Source organism: Asterias amurensis, chromosome 9 (assembly GCF_032118995.1).
Source record: "Asterias amurensis chromosome 9, ASM3211899v1".
Classification (NCBI taxonomy): Eukaryota; Metazoa; Echinodermata; class Asteroidea; order Forcipulatida; family Asteriidae; genus Asterias; species Asterias amurensis.
The window spans coordinates 20839421-20862197 of record NC_092656.1 but is presented as its reverse complement, the minus strand read 5'-3'; the positions used below and the strand labels follow the sequence as shown (position 1 = coordinate 20862197).

Genomic DNA, 22777 nt, shown 5'->3' with positions numbered 1-22777 from the left:
AACACTATTTTGCAAGTACATGTACACCATGTAATGTTAGTTGGACGCAGTTTGCTAACAGCCATTAACCTTTTTTAAATAAAATCAGTAAATTAATAATTTTGCTTGTTACATAAAATAAAATTGAAGAGGATGCCTGAATTGACTAATACAATCGGAATTGGACGAGGTGTAGACTTGATTCAAGTCTTAGATTGAGGTTATTCTTCTGCATCTCAGGCACGAAAAACGCCCCACATTATTAGCGATCACGCGGGCCCTAACTCGCAATCTCAATACACACACGTTGCAACGTGTGCAGGCTGTGTATAAGTAAACTTCTTAATTAGTTACTGTAAGTCGACTTGGTGAGATAAATTATGTCAGTAAGTCGACTTACCATTTTATCTAAGTCGACTTGGTGAGATAAATTATGTTGTTAAGTCAACTGATTGTTTTGAATAAGTCGACTTAGCAGATACGCACGGCCGGAGTCATAACAGCAGTGTAAAGATTACACCAAGTGAGAAGTCTGGTCTTTGACTATAACTGATACTGTCCAGTGTCTTTAAGTTTAGTCGTCCAGACACCCACCCGCACTTGCTTTGCTTGTTACACCAACAGTACAAATTAAGAAAGTTCGTGTACTAAGAGGTCAATAAATTGTGCGCACGTTATAGTCCAATTGGGCTGTTTTGCGCATAACTTTTACAGATCAAGTTTATGGTATACAGTTTTGGGCGCAGTTTGGGCGTCCGCGTACAGATTGCGGAGGCAACGCCTGCTTTATAAGCTGCTGGCTGGACTGGGTATTGAAGAGAATAATAAATTCCTGCACGAGAGCTTTTCCACCATTTTCCAGAGTAAATTCTGAGTGTTATTTAGCGATTCTGAGCCTACGAGGAGACACCATTGCAGTGAAACGTAAGTGTTGATGTGATTTCGGAGGAAGGCATATTTTGTGCGGGCACTTTTGTGGCATTTTTTAATCAGCTTTAAGTTGATGCAAGGTTGTCACGTCTCACCCTTGTTTAAAGCTTTTCGAGGTCATTAAAGGGGTACAATACGAAAATGTTGGGAGCATTCAACAGCGTTCGATGTATCTTTTTGTTCACAAAATAAAACGTGTATAGTTATTGTTACAAAATATAATAAATATTATGTTATAACACTCCACCCCATTGTTTGTAAAAAACACAAAAACAAAACAAAAAAAACTTTAAAATTAAGTGGTTTTAATTTTCCCGATATTTTTTTCAGGAAACCTTACTCTAATTCTTTGCTCCACTTTTTTACTGAACAATGATATGTTTTCTGAACGGGCCAGGTTACACTACGGGTTATGAACAATTAATTAAGGAAATATGTACTAGTAGTGCCTACTCTGTCGTTACTCTATGAACGTACCAAGCACCACCGCATATCACATTATTTAGCTCGCGCAGCATCACCCTGCTTGAACACACCTCGGTCCAGGTGGCGCAACTAACGAACGAACGAAATGATAAAACTGTTTTGTACATTTTCCATTTGTTATTCGCCAGTCCCTTGTTGTTTAAAGGCGGTGGACACTATTGGTAATTGTCAAACATGTCTTCTCACTTGGTGTATTTCAACATATGCATAAAATAACAAACTTGTGAAAATTTGAGCTCAATCGGTCGTCGAAGTTGCGAGAGAAGAAAAAACACCCGTGTCACACGAAATTGTGTGCTTCCAGAAGCTTGATTTCGAGACCTCAAATTCTAAATCTGAGGTCTCGATTTGAGGTATCGAAATCAAATTCGTGGAAAATTACTTCCTTTTCGAAAACTAAGTCACTTAGTGGGAGCCGTTTCTCCGAATGTTTTATACTATCAACCTCTCCCCATTACTCCTTACCAGGTAAGGTTTTATGCTAATAATTATTTGTGAGTAAATTTAACTTGTTTTTAACCTTCCGATTGTTTTAGTTTATCCTACATAAACGTAGATGTATAAAATAAAACAAGTCACGAGAACAATTTCAAAAGGTGGTCGCGTTTTTGAGAAATCGACGAAAATCCAGAGTGGTTTGACGCCCCAGCACATCAAGAATAATCCCTAATTAGGAATACACATGCAATCTGATCATTTTCTTATTTTGGGGAGTATAAAGTTGTATCTGTCCGTTTTGTTTTTCTTTGATTAAATGCTCCAGACCTTTGGCATACTAGTTCACTCAAAACAATAAAACATGACAGTGCAAGACAATTATGAAAATGACAAACAACAAAATAAAATTCTACGATAGACTCATATAGTAAGCCATGCGAGTTGTTTGCGATGTTAATATTTGTAATATTGCTATAATAAAAACCTTCCTGACTAGCTGTCTATAACGGTGGAGTAATGACTAATTCGACGATACAAACTACAACTTAAAGCCATTGGACCCTTTCGGTAAACAGTATTGTCAAAGGCCCACACTTCGTGTATCACAACTTATATATCAAAAAACAAACCTGTGAAAATTTGGGCTTAATCGGTCATCGGAGTCAGGAGAAAATAACGGGAAAACTCACCCTCGTATCCGCGCGTTTCGCCGTGTCATGACATGTGTTTAAAAATAAATCCGTAATTCTCGTTAACGAGAATTGATATTGTTTTATAGCCTTGCTCAAGGCAGTCGCATTATTCGCTCCAAAAAGACGCAGCTGTAAACCCACCCGCCGTATACCCTGTGCATGGTGTGTGCGATCACACCGAATGACCCACCCGTATACACACTGTCACATCGCACGAATACTGTTCACACAAGTCATCGCACTCGTACACCACTAACCGCATGCGGAGGCCGTCAGGCCTGACGGCCTCCGCATGCGGATAGTGTACGGGGGCATCGTGTCGTGCGATGTTACGCACAGTGAATACGGGCGGGTTTTACGCACAGTGAATACAGGTGGGTTTTTATACAGCGGCGGTCTTTTTTCGGAGTGAATAATTCGACTGCCTTGAGCAAGGCTAATTGTTTTACTGTTTTCTCAAAATTCCTCATGTAGCTCATGAAATGTCTTAAAGGCAGTTGACACTATCGGTAATTACTCAAAACCTTACTTGGTAATGACTAATGGGGAGCGTTTGATAGTACAAAACATTATGAGAAACGGCTCCCTCTGAAGTGACGTAGTTTTTGAGAAAGAAGTTATTTTCCAGGAATTTGATTTCGAGACCTAAAATTTAGAATTTGAGGTCTTGAAATCAAGCATTTGAAAGCACACATCTTCGTGTGACAATGATGTTTTTTCTTTCTCTATTATCTCGCAACTTCGACGACCAATTGAGCTCAAATTTTCACAGGTTTGTTATATGCACATGTTGAGATTACACCAAGTGAGACGACTGGTCTGACAATTACCAATAGTGTCCAGGTCTTTAAGTCTAGACTTTGTTCCAAGTCTTTTATCGTGGCTTTCAGTCGTCCTGACTTTTTAGCGCCCTCTTGTATGTATCAACCTCAGTCATTTTAATAGCCTACGTACAAGGGGGCGAGGACGTTTTTCGTGGCTGAGATGCAAAAGAACAACCGCGATCCAAGACTTGAAATGAAGTCTATCTTGGCGGTGAATTCTGATGCCTGCCGGTGTCGCACGCAAATATGTCCTCTATGCAATACTAGGGACGCATGATAGGGTCCAAAGGTCGTGATAAGGGAAGTGCGTGATTGGACGTCAAAATGAATAATTCATTTGCCTCACATCCTGTGTTGTCTGATAGGTCTGACGAACGATATACATATTCATGAGCTGCATACTAGCATATCCTCGAGCCCCCCCAATTTCGTCCACTATTGGAATTTTTTCAATACAACACATTAAAACGGGAAGATACAGATCCGACAAGGCTGTCGGCCTTACGGCCTCCGCATGCGGTTAGTGGTGTACGAGTGCGATGACTTGTGTGAACAGTATTCGTGCGATGTGACAGTGTGTATACGGGTGGGTCATTCGGTGTGATCGCACACACCATGCACAGGGTATACGGCGGGTGGGTTTACAGCTGCGTCTTTTCGGAGCGAATAATGCGACTGCCTTGAGCAAGGCTACAGGAGCAAACGCTTCCATTGCACGATACAGGGGTGACAATACAATAGAAGTAAACTGAGACCTTGATTGACAAACAGTCCAGGCAAAAGCACTGGAAATTTAAATTGTTCTAATAGAACAATAAACAAACATATCAGACGGATTGAAATGATACAAAAGGAATGAATACAAAATAGTGACTATTTATACACAAGGTTCAGTACGATAGTCCATAAAACTGCGAACTCGGAATAACAAAACTATTTTAAAACATTTGCAACACAATGCAGTTTGGACAACCATAAAGAAGCACACTTCTCTATAGTGTTACCATTCATGTAATTTCAGATGTCCGAAAGTTGCAAAACAGTTGCCATTCTCGGCGCAGGAGTCACCGGCCTAACAGCGATCAAATGCTCCCTTGACGAAGGCCTTCAACCAACTTGCTTCGAGAGATTTGATTCCATCGGAGGACTGTGGACCTATCGAGATACTGATGCCGAGTACCAGTCAGCTTCCGTCTACTCGACGACAGTCACCAATACCAGCAAAGAAGCTTATGCATTCAGCGATTTCCCGTTCCCAAAAGAATGGCCGAATTATATGCACCACTCCTACATGAATAAGTACCTCAACATGTACGCTGATGAGTTTGGCCTGAAGAAATGCATCCGTCTGTCGACCAGCGTGACACGCCTTGAACAGGCTCCTGACTACGACATCAGTGGGCGGTGGGTGGTCACCACCAAACACAAGAATGAGATGGAGACTAGCCAAGAGTTTGATGCCGTCATGATTTGTACTGGGATGTTCAACAACCCGTTCACTCCAGACGTTCCGGGTATGGACGAGTTCCAGGGGAAGATTTCACACACTAATGGTTTTAGGACCGCGACGGAGTTTGAAGGCAAACGAGGTGTCGTCGTGGGTATTGGTAATTCAGCAGGTGATGCTGCTACAGAAACAAGCCGTGTAGCTTCACAGGTGAGTCAGGACGCCATACAAAGAAAAAGTAGGGTCAAAGATTGGGAAATGATCCAAACATGACCATAAAAAAGTAACTTGGTGAGAAGCTTTACACCTGCTGTTGACAGTATAAACTGTCTTGAGAAAAGATTCCCTTCCAACTGATGTGGTTTAAAAAAAACTCCCTCTGGGAAGCGCTTCATGCATAAATCGTTTCTCAGATCTTTGGCTGGTGTCTGTTCGTAAATGCTACGGCCAGAGATGCGGTTGGTACCCACTGTCACCTCAGCATTAAACTTGATGGATTCGACCATTTTTTTCCTCCATGCAAGTTCGACGGTTTGTGAAAAATATTAACGTGGAATCTTCTTCATTATTTTTCTCAGCAAGACACTGTATTTAGCTGAAACTTTTATTGTCAAATTTCTTTACATTATTGTCCATAAATCACGATACCTAGAAAATTAACAATCCATGAACTCCATTAATTATTATTACGAAACAGGTAAAACCTATGGTGGCTTCATCCCTGATTTATTGTCCTGGTCAACAGCTGCAAACCGCTAGAGATAATTAACCCTTTGCTTAATAACTGACTTTATCGTTTTCTTCACGAGAATTTTTGTCAACAATATATCAAAATTTCTCATTTCTTTAGGTTTTCTTGAGCGCAAGACATGGGATGTGGTTATCATCTCGTCGTGGACCCAAAGGGTATCCAATTGAGTTAGCGGTTATGCGAAGACGCTTCCTCCGTCCTTTGAGCATGGTCATAAGATCCTTCGAGAAATCGTTCGAGGAGCGATACGAGATGGTTCAAAAGCCTTTGAAACCCTCCTTCGGAATCTTGGCCAGTGAGTTACTGCTGAATGAAGACATACCAGGCTGTATCTTGAACGGTTCTGTAGTCATCAAAGGGGACCTGGCGAGGTTTACCAAAACAGGGGTAGAATTTGTAGACGGTTCGCGCGAGGACAACATCGATTTCGTCATCTTTGCTACCGGGTATCGCTTCGATTTCCCGTTCAAGACCGACTGCCCTGCATTACAGGTCCTGGATCAACACGTCCCCTTGTACAAGCTCGTCTTCCCCCTGGGCCTGAAGCACAGCACGCTCTCAGTCAACGGCCACATCAAACCCCTCAGCGCGGTTGGTCCATGCTCCGAACTGCAGGCTCGCTGGGCGGCGAGGATCTTTAAAGGGTTAGCAAAGCTCCCGTCACAGTCAGAACTTGCAGCAGAAGTCAAAATGGCGGATGAAGAAATGGCGGCAAACTTCGCTAATCATCATCGTCATGTCCACCCAGTACTGTACATGGACAAAATTGCGACTGAAATTGGCGCCAGACCAAATTTCTTGAAGATGTTTTTCACAGATCCAGAGATGAGCCTTCGATGTGTTTTCGGTCCGGCCGTATCGTTCCACTACCGACTGGTTGGCCCTGGAAAGTGGGCCGGTGCACGGGACGCAATCGCTACTGTTTGGGACAGGGTGCGTGAGCCGATGAAGACTAGAAAACCTACCAATCAAACCACTAAAAATGGTTCCCAAACGCTCTTCGTCTGTTTGGGTATAGCTGTGCTGGTAGCTGTAGTAGGCGTGCTTATGGTATGCAACTAACAAGCTTTTAGGCCCTTTTTCGAATCCATGGCTTCGGATTCAGGCTCCGTTCTCTCGTCTCAAGCGCAATGTTGTGAACAACTGCAGGGCCAAGCTAGCCTGAGCCGAATCTGCAGCCGAAGTCGTGGTTTCGAAAAGGGCCCGTTGACAACTACTAAGGTTCAGACTAGGTATTTGGTACAGGCTATCGGTCCATTTGAAATTGGGTAATTAGCCATTTTGAGAGTTAAATTTGAATAAGGTCTGGTCACTGATTTACCTTTATAAAATGCTCAATTTTTCTCCTGAAGACGAGCAGAGTATACTGTTCGAAACGTCGAGACCCAACCGGCTCTTTTCAGAGCCAACACTCACCCTAAGAGATTTACACCTTCTTTTGTCTGAACACCATGCAAAGCTTCAAACAATACTTGCTCAATTTGTATTCCTCAGACCCCGCAAACATTGCCATAGCATGGTTGGACTACAACGTCTGCTAAAATTTATAACGCGGACAATTATGTTTTAAGACTAATGTATGGTGGCCCTGAAGGGACATCGCATATCGCAATGTCGTGAAACAGTTCGCATAATAATGTGCGCACACGTATGCAATGTCGTGAAACAATTCGCGAATATGTGCGCACACGTATGCAATGTCGTGAAACAATTCGCGAATATGTGCGCACACGTATGCAATATCGTGAAACAATTTGCATATATTGTGCGCACACGTATGCGATATGCGATGTCCCTTCAGGGCCACTTGTGTACTGAGTACATGTCCTAGGGAAATCTGTCCGCTGGTGGAGATTCTGCTGCCTACTATGGAAAATTAACGTTGGCTGAAGGAGGATGTATCAAAAGAGGGCGCTATCAGAAGTAGTTTGTACACAGTTCGCCGTATGGGGGGCAGAATCTCCCTTTATTTTTAATGAGTTTAAGGCATGTACACGTTTGGTATTTACTCAAAATATATATTAGCATAAAATCTTACTTGGTAACGAGCAACGGGGAGCTGTTGATAGAATAAAACATTGTGAGAAACGACTCCCTCTGAAGTAACGTATTTTTTTTATAGAAAGAGGTAATTCCTCACTAAAATAAAAGACTTATGGCCAGAAGCCTTTAATTCCTTTCTGAAATCACACTGTTTTTACAAGTGTTTTTCTGTCATCATTTTCTTGCAACTCATGACCAATTGAGTCTAAACTTTCACAGGCTTGAGTATTTTAATAGAATACTGGTCTTTGACAAAATAACCTTTAATTATATATTATTAGTGGCTTTATATTAATGGTGTTTTTATAAAAGTATCTGTTTATAATCATTTTGGTTTTCGGTGTATTGGTGCATGTTATAATGTCTGGCCAGAACACATCGTGTTCTCTGTATGCATGGTAATCTTTTAAATTTTTGTATTTAAGAATTTAATTAATGGTGTTTTTATAGAAAGTGTATTTTTGTATGACTGTTTATTCATTTTGTGGTTTTCGATGGTTTGTATTTAATGCATGTAACATTTTGTTTGCTCTGTTTAAAGACAGTGGACACTGTTGGTAACTACTCAAAATAATGATTAGCACAAAACCTTTCTTGATTACGAGTAATGGGGAGAGGTTGATAAGACATTGTGAGAAACGGCTCCCTCTGAAGTGACGTAGTTTTCGAGAAAGAAGTAACTTTCATCAAATTTAATTTCGGGACCCCAGATTTAGAACTTGAGGTCTCGAAATCAAGCTTCTGAAAGCACACCCATATACCCCATAACTCCGTGTGACAGTGGTGTTTTTTCTTTCTTTCCTTATTATCTCCCATGATGACCGATTGAGCTCAATTTTTTACAGGTTTGTTATTTTATGCATGTTGAGATACAGCAGTTCAGACGGCTGGTCTTTGACACTACCAATAGTGTCCACTGCCTTTTAAGGGGACTGCTCTGTTTAGTGGGGGGGGGGGGGGGGGGGGGTATTAATCTGCATAAATTCTGCTGTTTTGGGGGGGTTTTTTGCGAGTCATGTTGGTGTGGTTGATATTAAATTTTTAAACCTTAATAATTGTAAGAATTAGTAAAATAAATAAATCGAAAGGGAAAGGAGTGTGGTGTATAATCAAAGTGTGTCTGTTTTCCGCCCCCTTGACTTTGGGGAATCAATCATTCTTGGCTAGATCAGTTTGTATACATCACAAGTAACTCACACAGGGTAAACAGGGGGTATATTTATGATTGCAGCGAATACCCAACGGCCGAACATTTCCCTGGTCATTCATGACATGCACCCTTAGCTTGTAAAAAAAAATGGCGAACGTGTTCCGCAAGGGCGTTTAATTTACTGCAGCAGCGTCCGGGCGGACACGATTGCATTTGCAAAAACGTCCGGCGGACATTATTGCATATGCAGTAATGTCCTCCGGATAGTATTGCACAGAGGACATTATTGCATGCGACACCGGCTCCGAGTGAAAAAAGAGCAAGCATAATTCCACTTTTTATATGGAATAAGACTCCCTTAGACCCTTTTATGACTTAAAAATTATGTGAACATCATTCGTACCCCGGGATCAGGAGGGTCCGGTAGGCCTCCACGATTTCCGCGAATTAGAAAGGGAGGTAGCGGCAAGATTGAAGTGTGCAGCGCAAATGTAGTAGCGCCCTCTGTTGAACCAGTCAAAACGAGGTCTTGTGGTCTGGCGTCCAGCTTATTTTAATATGAAAACTGTATAAACCGTTTTGGGGTACACAGTCGACAGCAGTAAACACATCAAAAGAAAAACAGGTCGTGATCTTATTTTTTAAAGGTAAAGTAAAAGTGCAAACTTTATTTCACTAAAAACTTAATTTAGGTGTTTATTATTTGAAATGAAAAGTGCTTTACAATATATCCCATTAATAGAATGCTCCCGGAGCTTTCTAGTGGAAACAAATCCATTTAAAGGCTAATACTAGTAACCTCTTTCTAAGCTAAGTCAACATTTTTGTGGTGGGCGGAGCAGGTAGGATTCTGTGTGCAGTGGGAAAGTTCGTTGAATGGGAAGTGTTTTCCGGGGTTTTCGTACCTTTTCTCTTCAACATCAATTTCAATCCACATGCCTCCGCGTGCATGTACATTATATTATTATTATTATTATTGAGCATCTTTCTTATGTTTCTTATTAAACAGTTAATTTTTCAGGTGAACTTTTTTTTAAAATTCTAATCAAATCAACATGGATTGGCCTTCCAAATCCAATGGAAGGCATGATTATAAATTTTGATGGGGTTTGAAAAGGGGCGGACCAGTACGTAGTATTATCCTAAATTGTCCTAAACTTAAACTTACTTTGTAAAAAGTACAGCAGCAGCTTTGGATAGTATAATAATGCATTATTATTATTATGAGAAACATTTCACATTAAATGGAAAAAGATGCCCCTTTTTATTCTCCCCAAAAATCGTTAGAGTTCAAGTTACTGGGTCTAGTCTAAGTCTACTCTAGCTAGGTATATCAAGCCCTGGACTAAAGGCAGTGGACACTATTGGTAATTACTCAAAATAAGTATAATAAATAATATAGGCTGTTGATAGTATAAAACATTGTGAGAAACGGCTCCCTCTGGAGTAATGTAGTTTTTGAGGAAGAAGTAATTTTCCACGATTTCTTTTTTCGATACCTCAGAATTAGATTTTGAGGTCTAGAAATAAAGCATCTGAAAGCACGCAACTTCGTGTGACGAGGGTGTTTTTTCTTTCATTATTATCCCGCAACTCCAACAGCGGTTCAAATTGAGATCAAATTTCACAGGTTTGTTATTTTGTGCATATGTTGAGGTACACCAAGTGAGAAGACTGGTCTTTGACAATTACCAATAGTGTCCAGTGTCGTTAATGCAGTACCTTTCCAAATTTTTGTCTCGGACTAAATAAGTTCAAGTGTATTACACTTTTTTATTTCAGTTGTTTTGTCCAATGAAGTCATGAAGCAGAAACTGCATAGAAACTTCTTTATTGAATGAAGTTCAGTTGAAGCCGAATGCGTCATGGCGTCTGTACTGGCTCGCTCCCAGGAGTATCTCAGCTTCAGAAGTACAGTCTCCCTCAAAAAGGTAAATTTACGAAAATTGTTTATCAGAGTTCTCGTGAAATACTGCCCAATCTTCACATAAACTCCTCATCAATAGGTGGCAGTGAACGGTTGCCCTTGTATAGCAGAGCAAAATGCTATGCAAAATGTATCAGTTGCTACTCAAAAATTATCATTTGCTTCTCGATATTTCCATTCAGTATGCACAAATTTTTTTCAGTCACAGTATTTTGCTGTACAAATATGCTGGATGAAATCGTTCCCTGGGTGGCTAGTGAGTAACGCTCTCGCCTCTCACTATTGTGGTCCTGGTTCGATTCCTGGGGCCTTTCTCAAACTTTGGCTTGGGTTTCATCTCTGGCTTGGGCTTCGCACGCTGCGTACGCAGTGGAAACACAGCGAGTAATAATAATAGACCGTTTTTATATAGCGTTTTTCATGCCCGAGGGGTGTCTCAAAGCGCTTCCGACATTATTACCCCTGGTCACTGGGCCTTAAATCATTCCTTAAACCATCTCAGCTCCCAGGGGAGTATACAGCCTGTGCGCAATATATGCGCTACTCGGCTAAACCAATCACAAGAACCATCTCTGCCCTCACAGGTACTCATTTACCCCTGGGTGGAGAGAAGCAATTATAGTTGAGTATCTTGCTCAGGGACACAAGTGTCATGACCTCAGAGCTTGAGTTCTGTGCTCTTATCCACTCGGCCACGACACCCCCTTCAGGTCTATACATTTTTGGGAGCAGTGTGTATTTTGCTCGCTGTGGTGGTTCGAAATATCAGACTGCGCCTGGAGCTACTCAGAAGAGATTCTCACATGCTGCTATCGCAAACCTCACCTGATACTACTCCCACCATGCAAAGTTTCAAATCCTACCTAGAGTTTTTGTGTCCATTTCCTTTTGCAATTTGCCAGGTTGCAGTTGACGATGATGACAGCAAATACTGGACTGTCTACGATGCTGGACCTCGCTCCATTAAGTGTCCACTGGTATTCTTTCCCCCAGTCAGTGGGACAGCTGATATCTACTATAAACAGATGTTGGGTCTCTCTGCTAAAGGCTATCGTATCATCTCGGTAAGAAGAATTTGAAACTTTGAAGTCTCTTTCGGTTATTTTGCACAGAGAAATATTCATTGTGGCGTGTCGTGGCCAAGCGGATAAGAACACCAGACTCAAGCTCTGGTTAAATTCTATTAATTAACTAGAACACTACTTTGCCTAGCCCAAGTTGGAATCCTCCATCGCATACCACCAAGCTTGAACTTTACAAGACCTTCTGTTTGTTTGTTCCATCAATGATGACGCAAGCTTAAGGCAAATGAGGCTCGTAGATGGTCTACTTGACATTACGGCATTCCATGAATTTGATTTCAAGACCTCAGAGCTAGATTTTGAGGTTCCGAAATCAAGCATCTGAAAGCACACTACTTCGTGTGACAAGGGTGTTTTTTCTTCCATAATACTCTTGCCTTTTGGACGACCAATTGAGTTCAAAGTTTTACATGTTTTTTTTTGTGCATATGTTTAGATACACCAAGTGAGAAGACTAGTCTTTGACAATAACCAATAGTGTCCAGTTTCTTTAAAGCAGTTCATGCTTGACTTGACAAGTTCATATTGTTTGGATCTTGTTTTCAACCTTTTTCTCTGACCAGCTGGAATATCCTGTCCACTGGACGATAGAAGAATTTTGCATTAGTTTTCGGAAGCTGTTGGACCACCTGCAATTAGACATGGTAAGTAATTGAATGATACATGTAGTTATAGGTAGCGTTAGCCTATAACAATGTTTTGACTCCATGTTGATACGACTTTTGGCTCAAAAGTTGTGACTTTTGGTTCAAAAAGTTATGAGAGTGGAAACACTGAGATATGTGAGAGAATGAAGCAGAGAAAAGGGGTTTAAAGTCAGTTATTGAACATACATCTGCACTTTTTTCTTCAATGCTAATTTGAGCCCCTGTTTGATGTTATTTAACAGGAAGGAAGTTGTCGTACATAAAGTGAGATTTATTTTGGCATGTAAATTTATCCAAACAATTGTTTTTGATTTGTTTCATTGTTGGTCTCATTTATCCATAATGGTATTTCTGACAAATGGCCCGTTTAGCAAGATTGCATCACATTTGTCCAACCTGAGCTCTGATCTATGTGTTAAATCAAACAATACAACTCTCTTCACATTTTTACCCTTACACTGATATGTATTAAAGGGAAGGTACACCTTTGGTAATTGTCAAAGACCAGTCTTCTCACTTGTTGTATCCCAACACAAGCATAAAATAACAAGCCTGTGAAAATTTGAGCTCAAGCGGTTGTCAAAGTTGCCAGATAATAATGAAAGAAAAAATACCCTCGTCACACGAAGTTGTGTGCTTTCAGATGCTTGATTTCGAGACCTCAAATTCTAAATCTGAGGTCTCGAAATCAAATTGTGGAAAAATACTTTTTTTCTCGAAAACTACTCCATTTCAGAGAGAGCCGTTTCTCACAATGTTTTATACCATCAACAGCTCCCCATTACTCGTTACCAAGTAAGGTTTTATGCTAATAATTATTTTGAGTATTTACCAATAGTGACCACTGCCTGTAAGCACTGTTTACTTGGTACTTTCCCAAGCACTGTGAACAAAAAAAACAAAAAAAATCAGCCAGTAGTTTTATTCACAGAACTCGGGAAAGTGTACACACCAGTGTTAGGGTAAAAACAAATTATAATATTTTTCCCCGCTTTAAAATTGAACTCTCTGTTTCAAAACACAGGTTCACATTTTTGGATCATCCCTCGGCGGTTTCCTTGCCCAGAAGTTTGCTGAGTACACATACAGGAGTCCTCGGGTCATCTCTCTCATTCTCTGTAATACGTTTGTGGATACCGAGGTCTTTCAGCAAACTGGCTCAGCTCAGACGTAGGTTAAAGGGTTTTGATACCTTTTGTATATTCAGTTTTTGGCCATGACATGAATCCCTACTCACTGTGAATGAAGATGTTTGTAATATAATTTACCTGTAGAAGATTCAGCTTCATTAATTGTCAAGTTTTTGAGAAGAAAAAAAAAATAAAAATCTCAAAGCAATTTTTTCAGGAGAGTCGCGTAAAAACGTTGTATTAAATTCAATTCAATTCAAAAATGGTTTATTAAACACGCTAAAATAATTTTTGTCGCACTGAGATAAAATGTTGTGAAATTGTTTCACGGTCTCTAAAAAAATATTAATATAAGAATAAAAACTCTAAACCAAATTTTACATTCCTATATATGTTTGTAACCATGCTTTATTTTCTACTTTGTAGGTACTGGATGATCCCAGGATTTCTCCTGAAGAGAATGGTTCTGAATAACTTCAGTCGAGAGCAACATGACATTGAGATTACCGACTCTATAGACTTCATCGTAGAAAGGGTGAGAACATGGACAAATTGACAAGCTCTGGAAATAATATAGATACAGGGTCTTTAAAGGCTTTAACCTATAAATTTCACCCATCAAACATAGAGTAGGTCAAATTAAAGTGTTGGGCAAAAGTAAAATGTGCTACTAAAGTTGATAACTTCTCATTCACAAGCCATGTGCTTGTCATGTTTAATAATTGTTGTACATGTATAATTCTAAAACTGCATGGCAGGCGATTTTATTTGCAACCCTTCCTACTTAAGCCTACTTTCTAACCAAAAAATCACCATCTGTAACCCTGTTCAACGTGTGATCCACAGCCTCTTTTGCAAATTCTGAGTTGATCTTTGTTTATTTCTAGCTGGAGTCCTTACACCAGTCGGATCTTGCCAGTAGATTAACTCTTAACTGCATCAGTGCCTACGTTGAACCCCAGAAACTTCATGGTCTCGATATCACCTTGATTGATGTGAGTGTTTGTGAGACCTTATTATATTTGTATTTTAATTTTATTTTATTAAAACCACAAATCGTGGCCCAAGGGCCAAATTGCACTTGACTGTACAAACTTCAAACAGCTTGTATTTATATATTGATATATATCTGGTAATGAAACCTAGGATGTCTCATAAGTGAACTTAATCACTGTAGCTCACAAGCCTGAGGAAGCATGTAAACAATGGTGCTTGCTTTGTTTCTCCAGAAGACGATCAGAGCATACTGATCGAAATGTCGAGTTGAAACCAACAGTTCTTTTCAGTGGTTCTTTTCAGAACCACCCCAAGTCATTAGAGAAAGTCATTACATGGTGTTACTGCAAACCTTTTATATAAGAACACTGGTGGTAATCCCTTCTCTTCCGCGATAAGTGTTCTGGCATTTTTTATGTGCACTATTAATCGTCTGGTGCCCGAGACCTACAAAACTTAGGCCTACAGAACACTGGTACCTAGGGTCTACAGAACACTTTATCCCAGGACGCTTCATACAGGAGACTTCATATGGAAATGTCGTGGCTGAGCGGTTAAGAGCACCGATTTCAAACTCTGGTGTTTCTGATCAGCAGAGTGTTGGTTCGGATTCCCAGCTGTGACACTTGTGTCCTTAAGCAAGACACTTAACCATTGCTTCATCCTTCGGATGGGACGGTAAAGCCGTTGGTCCCATGTGTTGTGGAACGCATGTAAAAGAACCCAGTGCACTTATCGAAAAGAGAAGGGGTTTGCCCGGGTGTTCCTGGCTGTGGCTGCTGTATGCGCCATAGCACCTTGTGAACCCTTATAAGGTGCTAAATAATTGGGTCTCAGAATTCATCACTGCAATAACCTATCTTTCTGAAAGTTTGTGTATACTCAGCGCCTTGAGTACCTTGTTTGGTAGACACATGCGCTATATCAGACTTCGATATATATAATGAAAAGGGTAGGTGGCCTTAGCTTTCGATCCAAACCGGACCTTCTTCAGAGGCATAAAACAAGAACAAACAAATACATATCCAATTATAGAAAAAGAGAGGGGAAAGGGATTAAGGGATATATATATATATTATATATTATCCCTGTATGCAAGAAATAGAGAAAGCAAATCCTAGATGTAACAGATAATGAGCATTTATCATGGTCTATTTCACAGGTTTTTGACGACTGTGCAATCTCGCAGGTTGTCAAAGAGGAGACGTATAAATGTTATCCCAACGCCAAGAGAGCCCATCTCAAGAAAGGTGGCAACTTTCCTTACCTCAGCCGCTGTGATGAGGTCAATCTTCATCTCCAGGTCAGTTGAAGAGGGTGGGGCGGGAGGGGTCGACAGTTGTTATGGGCTCCCTTGGGTGTCGGCTGTTTTTTTTGTAGGGGGGGGGGTGGCTGGGAGTATTGAGGGGGATTTTCCTGAATTACCAGGCCAGGGTTTCTGTCGATCATTGAGAAAATTTTAGGAGACAAACGCCTTTTGGCTATAGTTTTTTTTTTAACTTTTATGCTCTCCTGGGCACCCCACTGTTGTTTTACTTTGTTTTCTAAAATATGTTTAATGTATGTACGTGTGGTTGTGAATGTCTTAAACAGTCTTAAACTGAGCTATCAATATTTAAGGCCTTTGAGTATGTTTTAGTGTGCAGATACACTGCAGGACCTCTTATCATTGCTTTTTACTAAATGTGTGGTTTTTACTAAATGTGTTTGATTGATTATTTATATCTGTTTACTTGTACTTGTACCTTTATTGTTTTATGATCATATTTTGTGGATCTTATTTTTGACCTTTTAATGATTTTGCTTTTTGTGGTTTAATGATAGTTTTTATTGTTGTAAAGCGCCTGGGAGCATTTTTTATGGATTTGGCGCAATATAGATATGTTTTATTATTTTTATTTCTATTCTTGATTGCTTTCTGCTCATGTTATATTGCCAATACTACAAGAGGAGGTCTGGAGGAGTGTGTGGAATCATTTATTGATTCTCGTTTTTTCCCCTCAGATTCATCTCAGAAAATATATGCAGTCGCGCTACGATGCACGAATACCAGTGGAGGACGGTGAGCTTGAAACAGAGAGGGAGGTAAGGGACCGTGGAGATTGTAGCGCAACAGCGCCCTCATCATCAAGGCACACCAGCGAGCATTGTTCCGATGAAGACAATCTCTGATAGCGATAGACCTGGTCTAATGTGCAGAGGATTTTCCTCATTCCATTCCCTGTAAACAAGATTGAAATCATTGTACTGATAATTCTTTCAAAAAATGAAGTTCGACTATTTTTCCCTACTGTTTCAGTTTAGTGAAATTTATTTAAATGTGGTTGGAACAGAATATTTTGAAAACGGATAAAACAGTTCAGCACACAAATTCCAATAGAGGGGGGGATTTTTTCCATTTCAGAATTCAAAAGGTGACACCTATTTCTGTTTGGGTTTGCACTACTAAGGCAGTGCATGTATTGACCCCTTGCACGCACGTCACACGCGGCAACTGTGTCATACACACTCATTATTTTGGTGGTCAATAGGTTTACGAGTAAACGCCACATCGCCTAAAATGGGCACTTTACTGAAAAACGTTCAGTGACATTGGCAACCAAAATGGCGGATCCAAGATTATTCTGATAACGTCAGGTGAATTGGGTCAATACCAAGATGTCCACAGGATGACATGATTTCCTGATGAGGAATTTCAGAGCCCCTGAGATTATTGAAAATTAGTTATCTGAAGATTCATTTTTATTTGGAAACCTCAACTTGTGGACTACAGTTGAAAGTTTTTAGTACTGCGATATTCTTGCTGTACATAGTCGGGCTACAATGACATCCCACCTCATGCAAAATATTAAAGGCAAGTAGGCGCATAAGGATAAACGTAAATTATAGTAACGTACATTGTAATATGCATTTGTACTACTCGCGTCATATATGCCAGATGAGCATGTCAAAGCGCTTGTTATTTAAGCGCCAGGCATTTACAATTCAATTCCTGATTATTTCCACAAACACATTTATGTTTGAATTAGCAGATTATGTTTGAATTATGAGACTCATTTATGTAAGAGTTTACAAGGTGATGTGGCGCAATATTTTGCCAACCATGCTAGAAACACCCGGGCAAAAGCCATGTCGTAATGATAAGTGTTCTGGGTCCATATAGGATTTGAGGCATTGCATGGTGAGGTATCAATGTATATTTGGTTTGCGGTAACACCATGTGTGTATCTACTTGCCAGGTAGAGTTTGTTCCTTTCGTAGATAGCTGTCTTGCTTTATTCTATTACCACGGAGTAGATAATCGGGGGTTCGGGAGACTTCTCAGTTCTGAAAAGTACTGTCCTGCTTTTAACTATTCCCCGGGCGGATGGTATAGAAAATAGGCTGGAGCTACTACTTTAGCTTATAGAATCGTAATTAACTGTACTGTCGCGGAGTCAGTTCTGAATTAGTCTCAACGTTTCGACTAGCTTGCTCTAGTCATCGTGAGGAGACTGTACTGGTTCCCTTTACCAGCTTTACACAACTCACAGGACCCACTGCTTACCAGCTTACTAACATCAGGCCCCAATTTCATAGCGCTGCTTATCGACCGATTTTGTGCTTACCGTGCAATTTCTATCTCATAGCGCTGCTGACCGTAAGCACACAAAAAGGCATGCTAACCTTCCGGTGCTTACCGCACGGAAATAAATGACGTCACAATGCAAATCCACGGTAAACTCGCAATATGGCCGCCTAATTTTTCTGCTAACCTGTGAAATATGCTAAGGCTTAAAGGAACACGTTGCCTTGGATCGGTCGAGTTGGTGTCTGAAAAGCGTTTGTAACCATTTTTTATAAAATGCATATGGGTAGAAAGATGTTGTAAAAGTAGAATACAATGATCCACACAAACATGCCTCGAAATTGCGTGGTTTTCCTTTTACCTCGTCGACTAACACGTCGGCCATTTATGGGGGTCAAAATTTTGACTCCCATAAATGGCCTACCATGTTAGTTCGCACAGTAGAAGGAAAACCACGCAATTTCGAGGCAAACTTGTGTGGATCATTGTATTCTACTTTTAAAACATCTTTCCAACCATATGCATTTTATAAAAAACGGTTACAAACGCTTTTGTTTTGACCAACTCGTCCGATCCAAGGCAACGTGTTCCTTTAAAGCAGATTTTTCTGCTACAGTAAGCACGCAGAATTGCTTAGCGTTAAGCAGCGCTGTGAAATTAGGCCCATGTAACAGGTTTTAGGTCTAGAAATTTCATGTAAAGTATACTGCAGTTAATGCATAAAATCATACATGTTATGTGGTACATTTGCAAGGAGGAATCATCAGTTTCCACGTTTGTTTTTTCTGGATCAGTTTATACAGATTTTCTTTTAGTGTTATTGCGCTGTCAATTCTTAGTGCACCCACATGAAATTTCAGCCTGGATTTTGTAGGAGAAAGAGCATCAACAATTTTATAGCAAGCAATAATATATTAACAAAAGTAATGATTATATACTAATGAATAAAATCAAACGTGTTATAATGTATAAAGTGTAAATACTATCAAACTCTTGGACTGGAGGATAATTTTTTTGTAAGATTTTGACAAAAACATGTCAGCTTTGAAGAAGTATCTATAACTGTGGGGAGAATTCCATAAAGGATCGTTTAGGTTTAAAAAAATGTTTTGAGATACTTTTGTTTTCTGAAAATTGATGGAAAGATATGGGAACCTGAGGTTCCCAGGTATGACCGATTGCTTTCGATACTTGTGGGGTTCTATTAAGTTGTGTTATTTGTATTATGACTTTGTATACATTTTGTTCTTACATAGGGCTAGATAGCTCAATAGACCGATCATTTAAGCTCCGCCCCATTGCATATTGACCAATCACAATGCAACGAAGGCCCGACAAATAAAGTCCGACATGCGTGCGCGTGGCAGGGTTGTGCAGAAAGGCATTGGAGAGGCTCACACGTGCATCGTGGGCGGAGCCTAATGGATCGGTCTATTGGTAGAGTCTCAGTGTGGCAGGAGATTCTGTGCGATTCATACGACCAACTGTGTTTAAACTTCGTCTGATACTGAGAGCGCCCTCTTTTGAACCATCCTCCTCTAGCCTATGTTAATATCCTATATGGGGGACGGAATCTTTGGGCGACAGATTTCTTTCCCTTGGACACTGGCACATGAATCCAGAGGTCATTGGGGTCAAATCTGGCCCTAGTATCAAAAGTTTGTCTTTGTTCAACCCCAAATAATTTGTAACTTTCCCAGTCAGTTTCTCATGTGGTTTATTACTTTTATCTGAAATTTGATTGTTATTTTGTTCTGAATGTGGACAAAAACAGCCGTTTCGAGCAGCTATATAGAATCATGTTCTTTCTGTTTTACTTATCTAGCACCGAGTATACTGTTCCCAGAAATCTATAACCAGGGGGTCAAACAAAAAGTTGGAAATGTTTATTTTATAAATGTGACACACCTAAAATTTGGATCGAAGATTCAAAACAATTATTTCAGCAATGACTCTGAAAACCAATATCAGTGCAAAAAATTGTTTGAATACTTTGAAGGTTTTAGTTGTATTACCTCACATCGACTTTACTTTATGAAAAATCAACAATGCATATTTGAAACATTTTGGGTTTATAAAGCATTTTAATTAAAGAATCAAACCACTCAACAAAAATGTTTCCTTTCAGTTTTTTCCCTGGAGATACTGCTTGGTTTTATGGAAGCAGAAATTGTGGAAAAATGTCTTCTTCTTTTTTAAATTCTGTACTATCTCTGTAATTATCAGTCTAATAATCAAGCGTCTATGAATGTTGTTATTACTGTTGTCAATGTACCTTTAACAAAATTGGCGTAAATTGAAATAAAATTATAATAATTTTTCTACATTAATTGTTTTACAATGTTTCCTTTGGAAGTATGGTTGTGGTGGTCATCAATTGGTCTACACTGTCAGATTAAATGTGGGGAAAATATCAAATACTTGAAAACATAAAGTATTATTATTAAGTTCTACAAGTTAAGTCTAAGTATCATTACATTTTAGGATTTAATCGTCCACTAACCTCCACTCTGTAGTCAATTAACATTGAATTTTTGGACTTGGATAATATTGGTTATGCCTGGCCCAGTGCTAAGCGATTGTTATTCTGGGCCTAAAATCCTCCATCCTCCACTCTATGGTGTGGTCACTTTAACTTTAAAACGTTTGGACTTTGATAATATTGGTATACCTGGCCCAGTGATTAAGCAATCGTTGTTTGGAGTTGTAGACCCTCCACATTTGGACCAACGCCTACTGAATCTGGCAGGGTAAAGGTTAAAGAGGGACTATCATTCTAATCATAGCAGGCCTGTGATTGTACTTCGAATAAACTCCCACCCAGTAAGGTACAAGTTCTGGCCATCACATCACATGATCACAATGTTATAATAGCACCCTTCTGATGTAATGGCCAGCGTGCCCGCCCATTATGCCTGTGCCGTTCCTAAATTATATTTCATAATTGCAAGTACAACCACATTATGGTTAATGACAGCAGTCTCTCTGGTCTAAAAGGGAACATTGCAGAACTAACCATGACTGCAAAAGTAAACACACTTTTTAAAGTTGACAAAATAAAGTCCTAAATGAGGTGTTGGCTAGACAGTTTCAGGCCTGGATTTTCATCTTTGAGGGCAAGGCCGTTTTCCGTTAGCAAAGTGCACTTCCATTTGAAAATCTTGAAGTAATACGGGGAACTTTTGAAGGGGCACCAAGGCCAAGACAAAAGAGGCAGTTGCCTCCAGTAGTTCCAGGCCTGAAGTTCAAAATCTCTCTTTCAAACAGTTTTTTTTATTTTAGTGGGTGAGAAGTCGTCTTCCTTTGAGCAGCCTCCTCCATATGAGCTTGATCCCTGAGGCCGTCTGCATCCGCTGGTGGAAGCCGTGCTTGCGTTTCCGTTTCACGTTGCTTGGCTGGTAGGTGTTACCTCGCGCTTTGAAACAACGGGGGACCAAGGAAGGGGTTTGGTGACACTGCAGTAACTCTGGATGCTGGGATCGGTTGATGATTGAGGAAAGCCACCAGTGAGGCGCCAGACTGTTGTTGGTACATGTTGACAGGGTTCTTTGTGTCGCTAGCAGAGGAGCTGGTCTAGAACTGATGATAGCACTGTAAATGTAAAACAAAAATTACAATATTATTTATTATCAATCCTTTTACTTCAAATTATGAATTTGAAGACAGGGCAACATATGAAGTACAATTGAAGCCACTTTGTCAAAGTTTTTAAAGTTTTACATACCGTTGGAGCTTCCTTATGCAGGCTCCAACACAGACGTTGTTCAGTGCTGGCCGAAGGACAACATTGTGTAGAGCAGATGTTGTACGAGCTAAGAATGACGCTGCCATTATTGGGGGGGGGGGGTTGGATGTACCTCCGCTCAACAGTTTGGAAAGGTGCTATAACTGTATAATGCAAACAAACATGGGAGAAAAAAGTGATGATGAGAAATAATACAATTAGTATAGTAATGCAATCAGATGTAACAAATATTCAGAAAAGGAGATTGCCTGCCCATGCACTAGACCCTGTAACTTGGGCGCTTTACCATGTTTTTGTTTACTAAAACTTAGTAGAACTCTACTTCAATTTTGAATTTGATTTTGGAAAATAAAAGCGAGCTTGCTAGAATAGATAGGTAAGGGGTACTCCTAGAACTATTTCGTTTCGTCCGCTATCGTCTCCCGTAACGGGAAACGATAGGTAGGCTACGGGGTAACCGGTAAGGTAAGGGATGGGGTTTAGAATTAGATTAGTTAATTCTAGTATTTTCTAAAACTTGTAGGGTTTAGGTAGATATAAGTGCCACACTTCAACTTGTGTATGCATTGGCATTCAAATAAAATTATAAATTCATAGTGCTGTATGGATGGGAGCGTATGGATCATGGATGGGTAATGATTTTATTTTGAGTACTGTATAGATAGTGTATATGTTATGGGATGGGTAATGCAATTCATTATTTAATGGATTGGATGGGTTGGAAGTTCTTGTTTTGTGTGGCAAAAGTCTGGCCCGGGCAGTTCTGTGAACTACAAGAAATAAAGTATATGATGACAGCTAACTCTAACGTAACTGGTACAACAACTGGTTCATAGTGACTACCGCCTCTGCATACTTACATTTCTTTTTAGTATTTACAATTTATTGGAAAATCAACCTCCGATCACTCACATTTCACCAGCCTGAACTATTTCACACTCT

General features: G+C 40.0%; 3 protein-coding genes across 3 annotated transcripts; 2 read left to right on the top strand and 1 right to left on the bottom strand.

Annotated features, from left to right (window-relative positions):
* Positions 1 to 645: 645 nt before the first annotated feature.
* Positions 646 to 7059, top strand: LOC139942291 (flavin-containing monooxygenase 5-like). The gene is made up of 3 exons (XM_071939104.1): positions 646 to 903; positions 4371 to 5006; positions 5647 to 7059. The coding sequence occupies exons 2-3, from the start codon at positions 4371 to 4373 to the stop codon at positions 6607 to 6609; spliced, it is 1599 nt and encodes a 532-aa protein (XP_071795205.1). The 5' UTR covers positions 646 to 903; the 3' UTR covers positions 6610 to 7059.
* Positions 7060 to 9203: 2144 nt separating this feature from the next.
* Positions 9204 to 18371, top strand: LOC139941402 (maspardin-like). Its single transcript, XM_071937875.1, has 9 exons — positions 9204 to 9387; positions 10523 to 10671; positions 11570 to 11731; positions 12313 to 12393; positions 13421 to 13566; positions 13953 to 14061; positions 14414 to 14521; positions 15685 to 15825; positions 16527 to 18371. Exons 2-9 carry the CDS (start codon positions 10606 to 10608, stop codon positions 16692 to 16694), a joined length of 981 nt encoding a protein of 326 aa, XP_071793976.1. The 5' UTR covers positions 9204 to 9387; positions 10523 to 10605; the 3' UTR covers positions 16695 to 18371.
* Positions 18372 to 18583: 212 nt separating this feature from the next.
* On the bottom strand, positions 18584 to 22764 carry LOC139941403 (uncharacterized). Its single transcript, XM_071937876.1, has 3 exons — positions 22696 to 22764; positions 21815 to 21978; positions 18584 to 21681 (listed from the first exon to the last, which is right to left on the bottom strand). The coding sequence occupies exons 2-3, from the start codon at positions 21919 to 21921 to the stop codon at positions 21369 to 21371; spliced, it is 420 nt and encodes a 139-aa protein (XP_071793977.1). The 5' UTR covers positions 21922 to 21978; positions 22696 to 22764; the 3' UTR covers positions 18584 to 21368.
* Positions 22765 to 22777: the final 13 nt, after the last annotated feature.

Bases quoted from the DNA above. Each gene is read 5' to 3' on its own strand.
- LOC139942291 (XM_071939104.1), top strand. From the start codon at position 4,371: ATGTCCGAAAGTTGCAAAACAGTTGCCATTCTCGGCGCAGGAGTCACC. The intron at 5,007-5,646 runs GTGAGTCAGGAC...TCATTTCTTTAG, and splicing joins CAAGCCGTGTAGCTTCACAG to GTTTTCTTGAGCGCAAGACA.
- LOC139941402 (XM_071937875.1), top strand. From the start codon at position 10,606: ATGGCGTCTGTACTGGCTCGCTCCCAGGAGTATCTCAGCTTCAGAAGT. The intron at 10,672-11,569 runs GTAAATTTACGA...GCAATTTGCCAG, and splicing joins GTACAGTCTCCCTCAAAAAG to GTTGCAGTTGACGATGATGA. The intron at 12,394-13,420 runs GTAAGTAATTGA...TTCAAAACACAG, and splicing joins ACCACCTGCAATTAGACATG to GTTCACATTTTTGGATCATC.
- LOC139941403 (XM_071937876.1), bottom strand. From the start codon at position 21,921: ATGGCAGCGTCATTCTTAGCTCGTACAACATCTGCTCTACACAATGTT. The intron at 21,682-21,814 runs GTATGTAAAACT...TTACATTTACAG, and splicing joins TGCATAAGGAAGCTCCAACG to TGCTATCATCAGTTCTAGAC.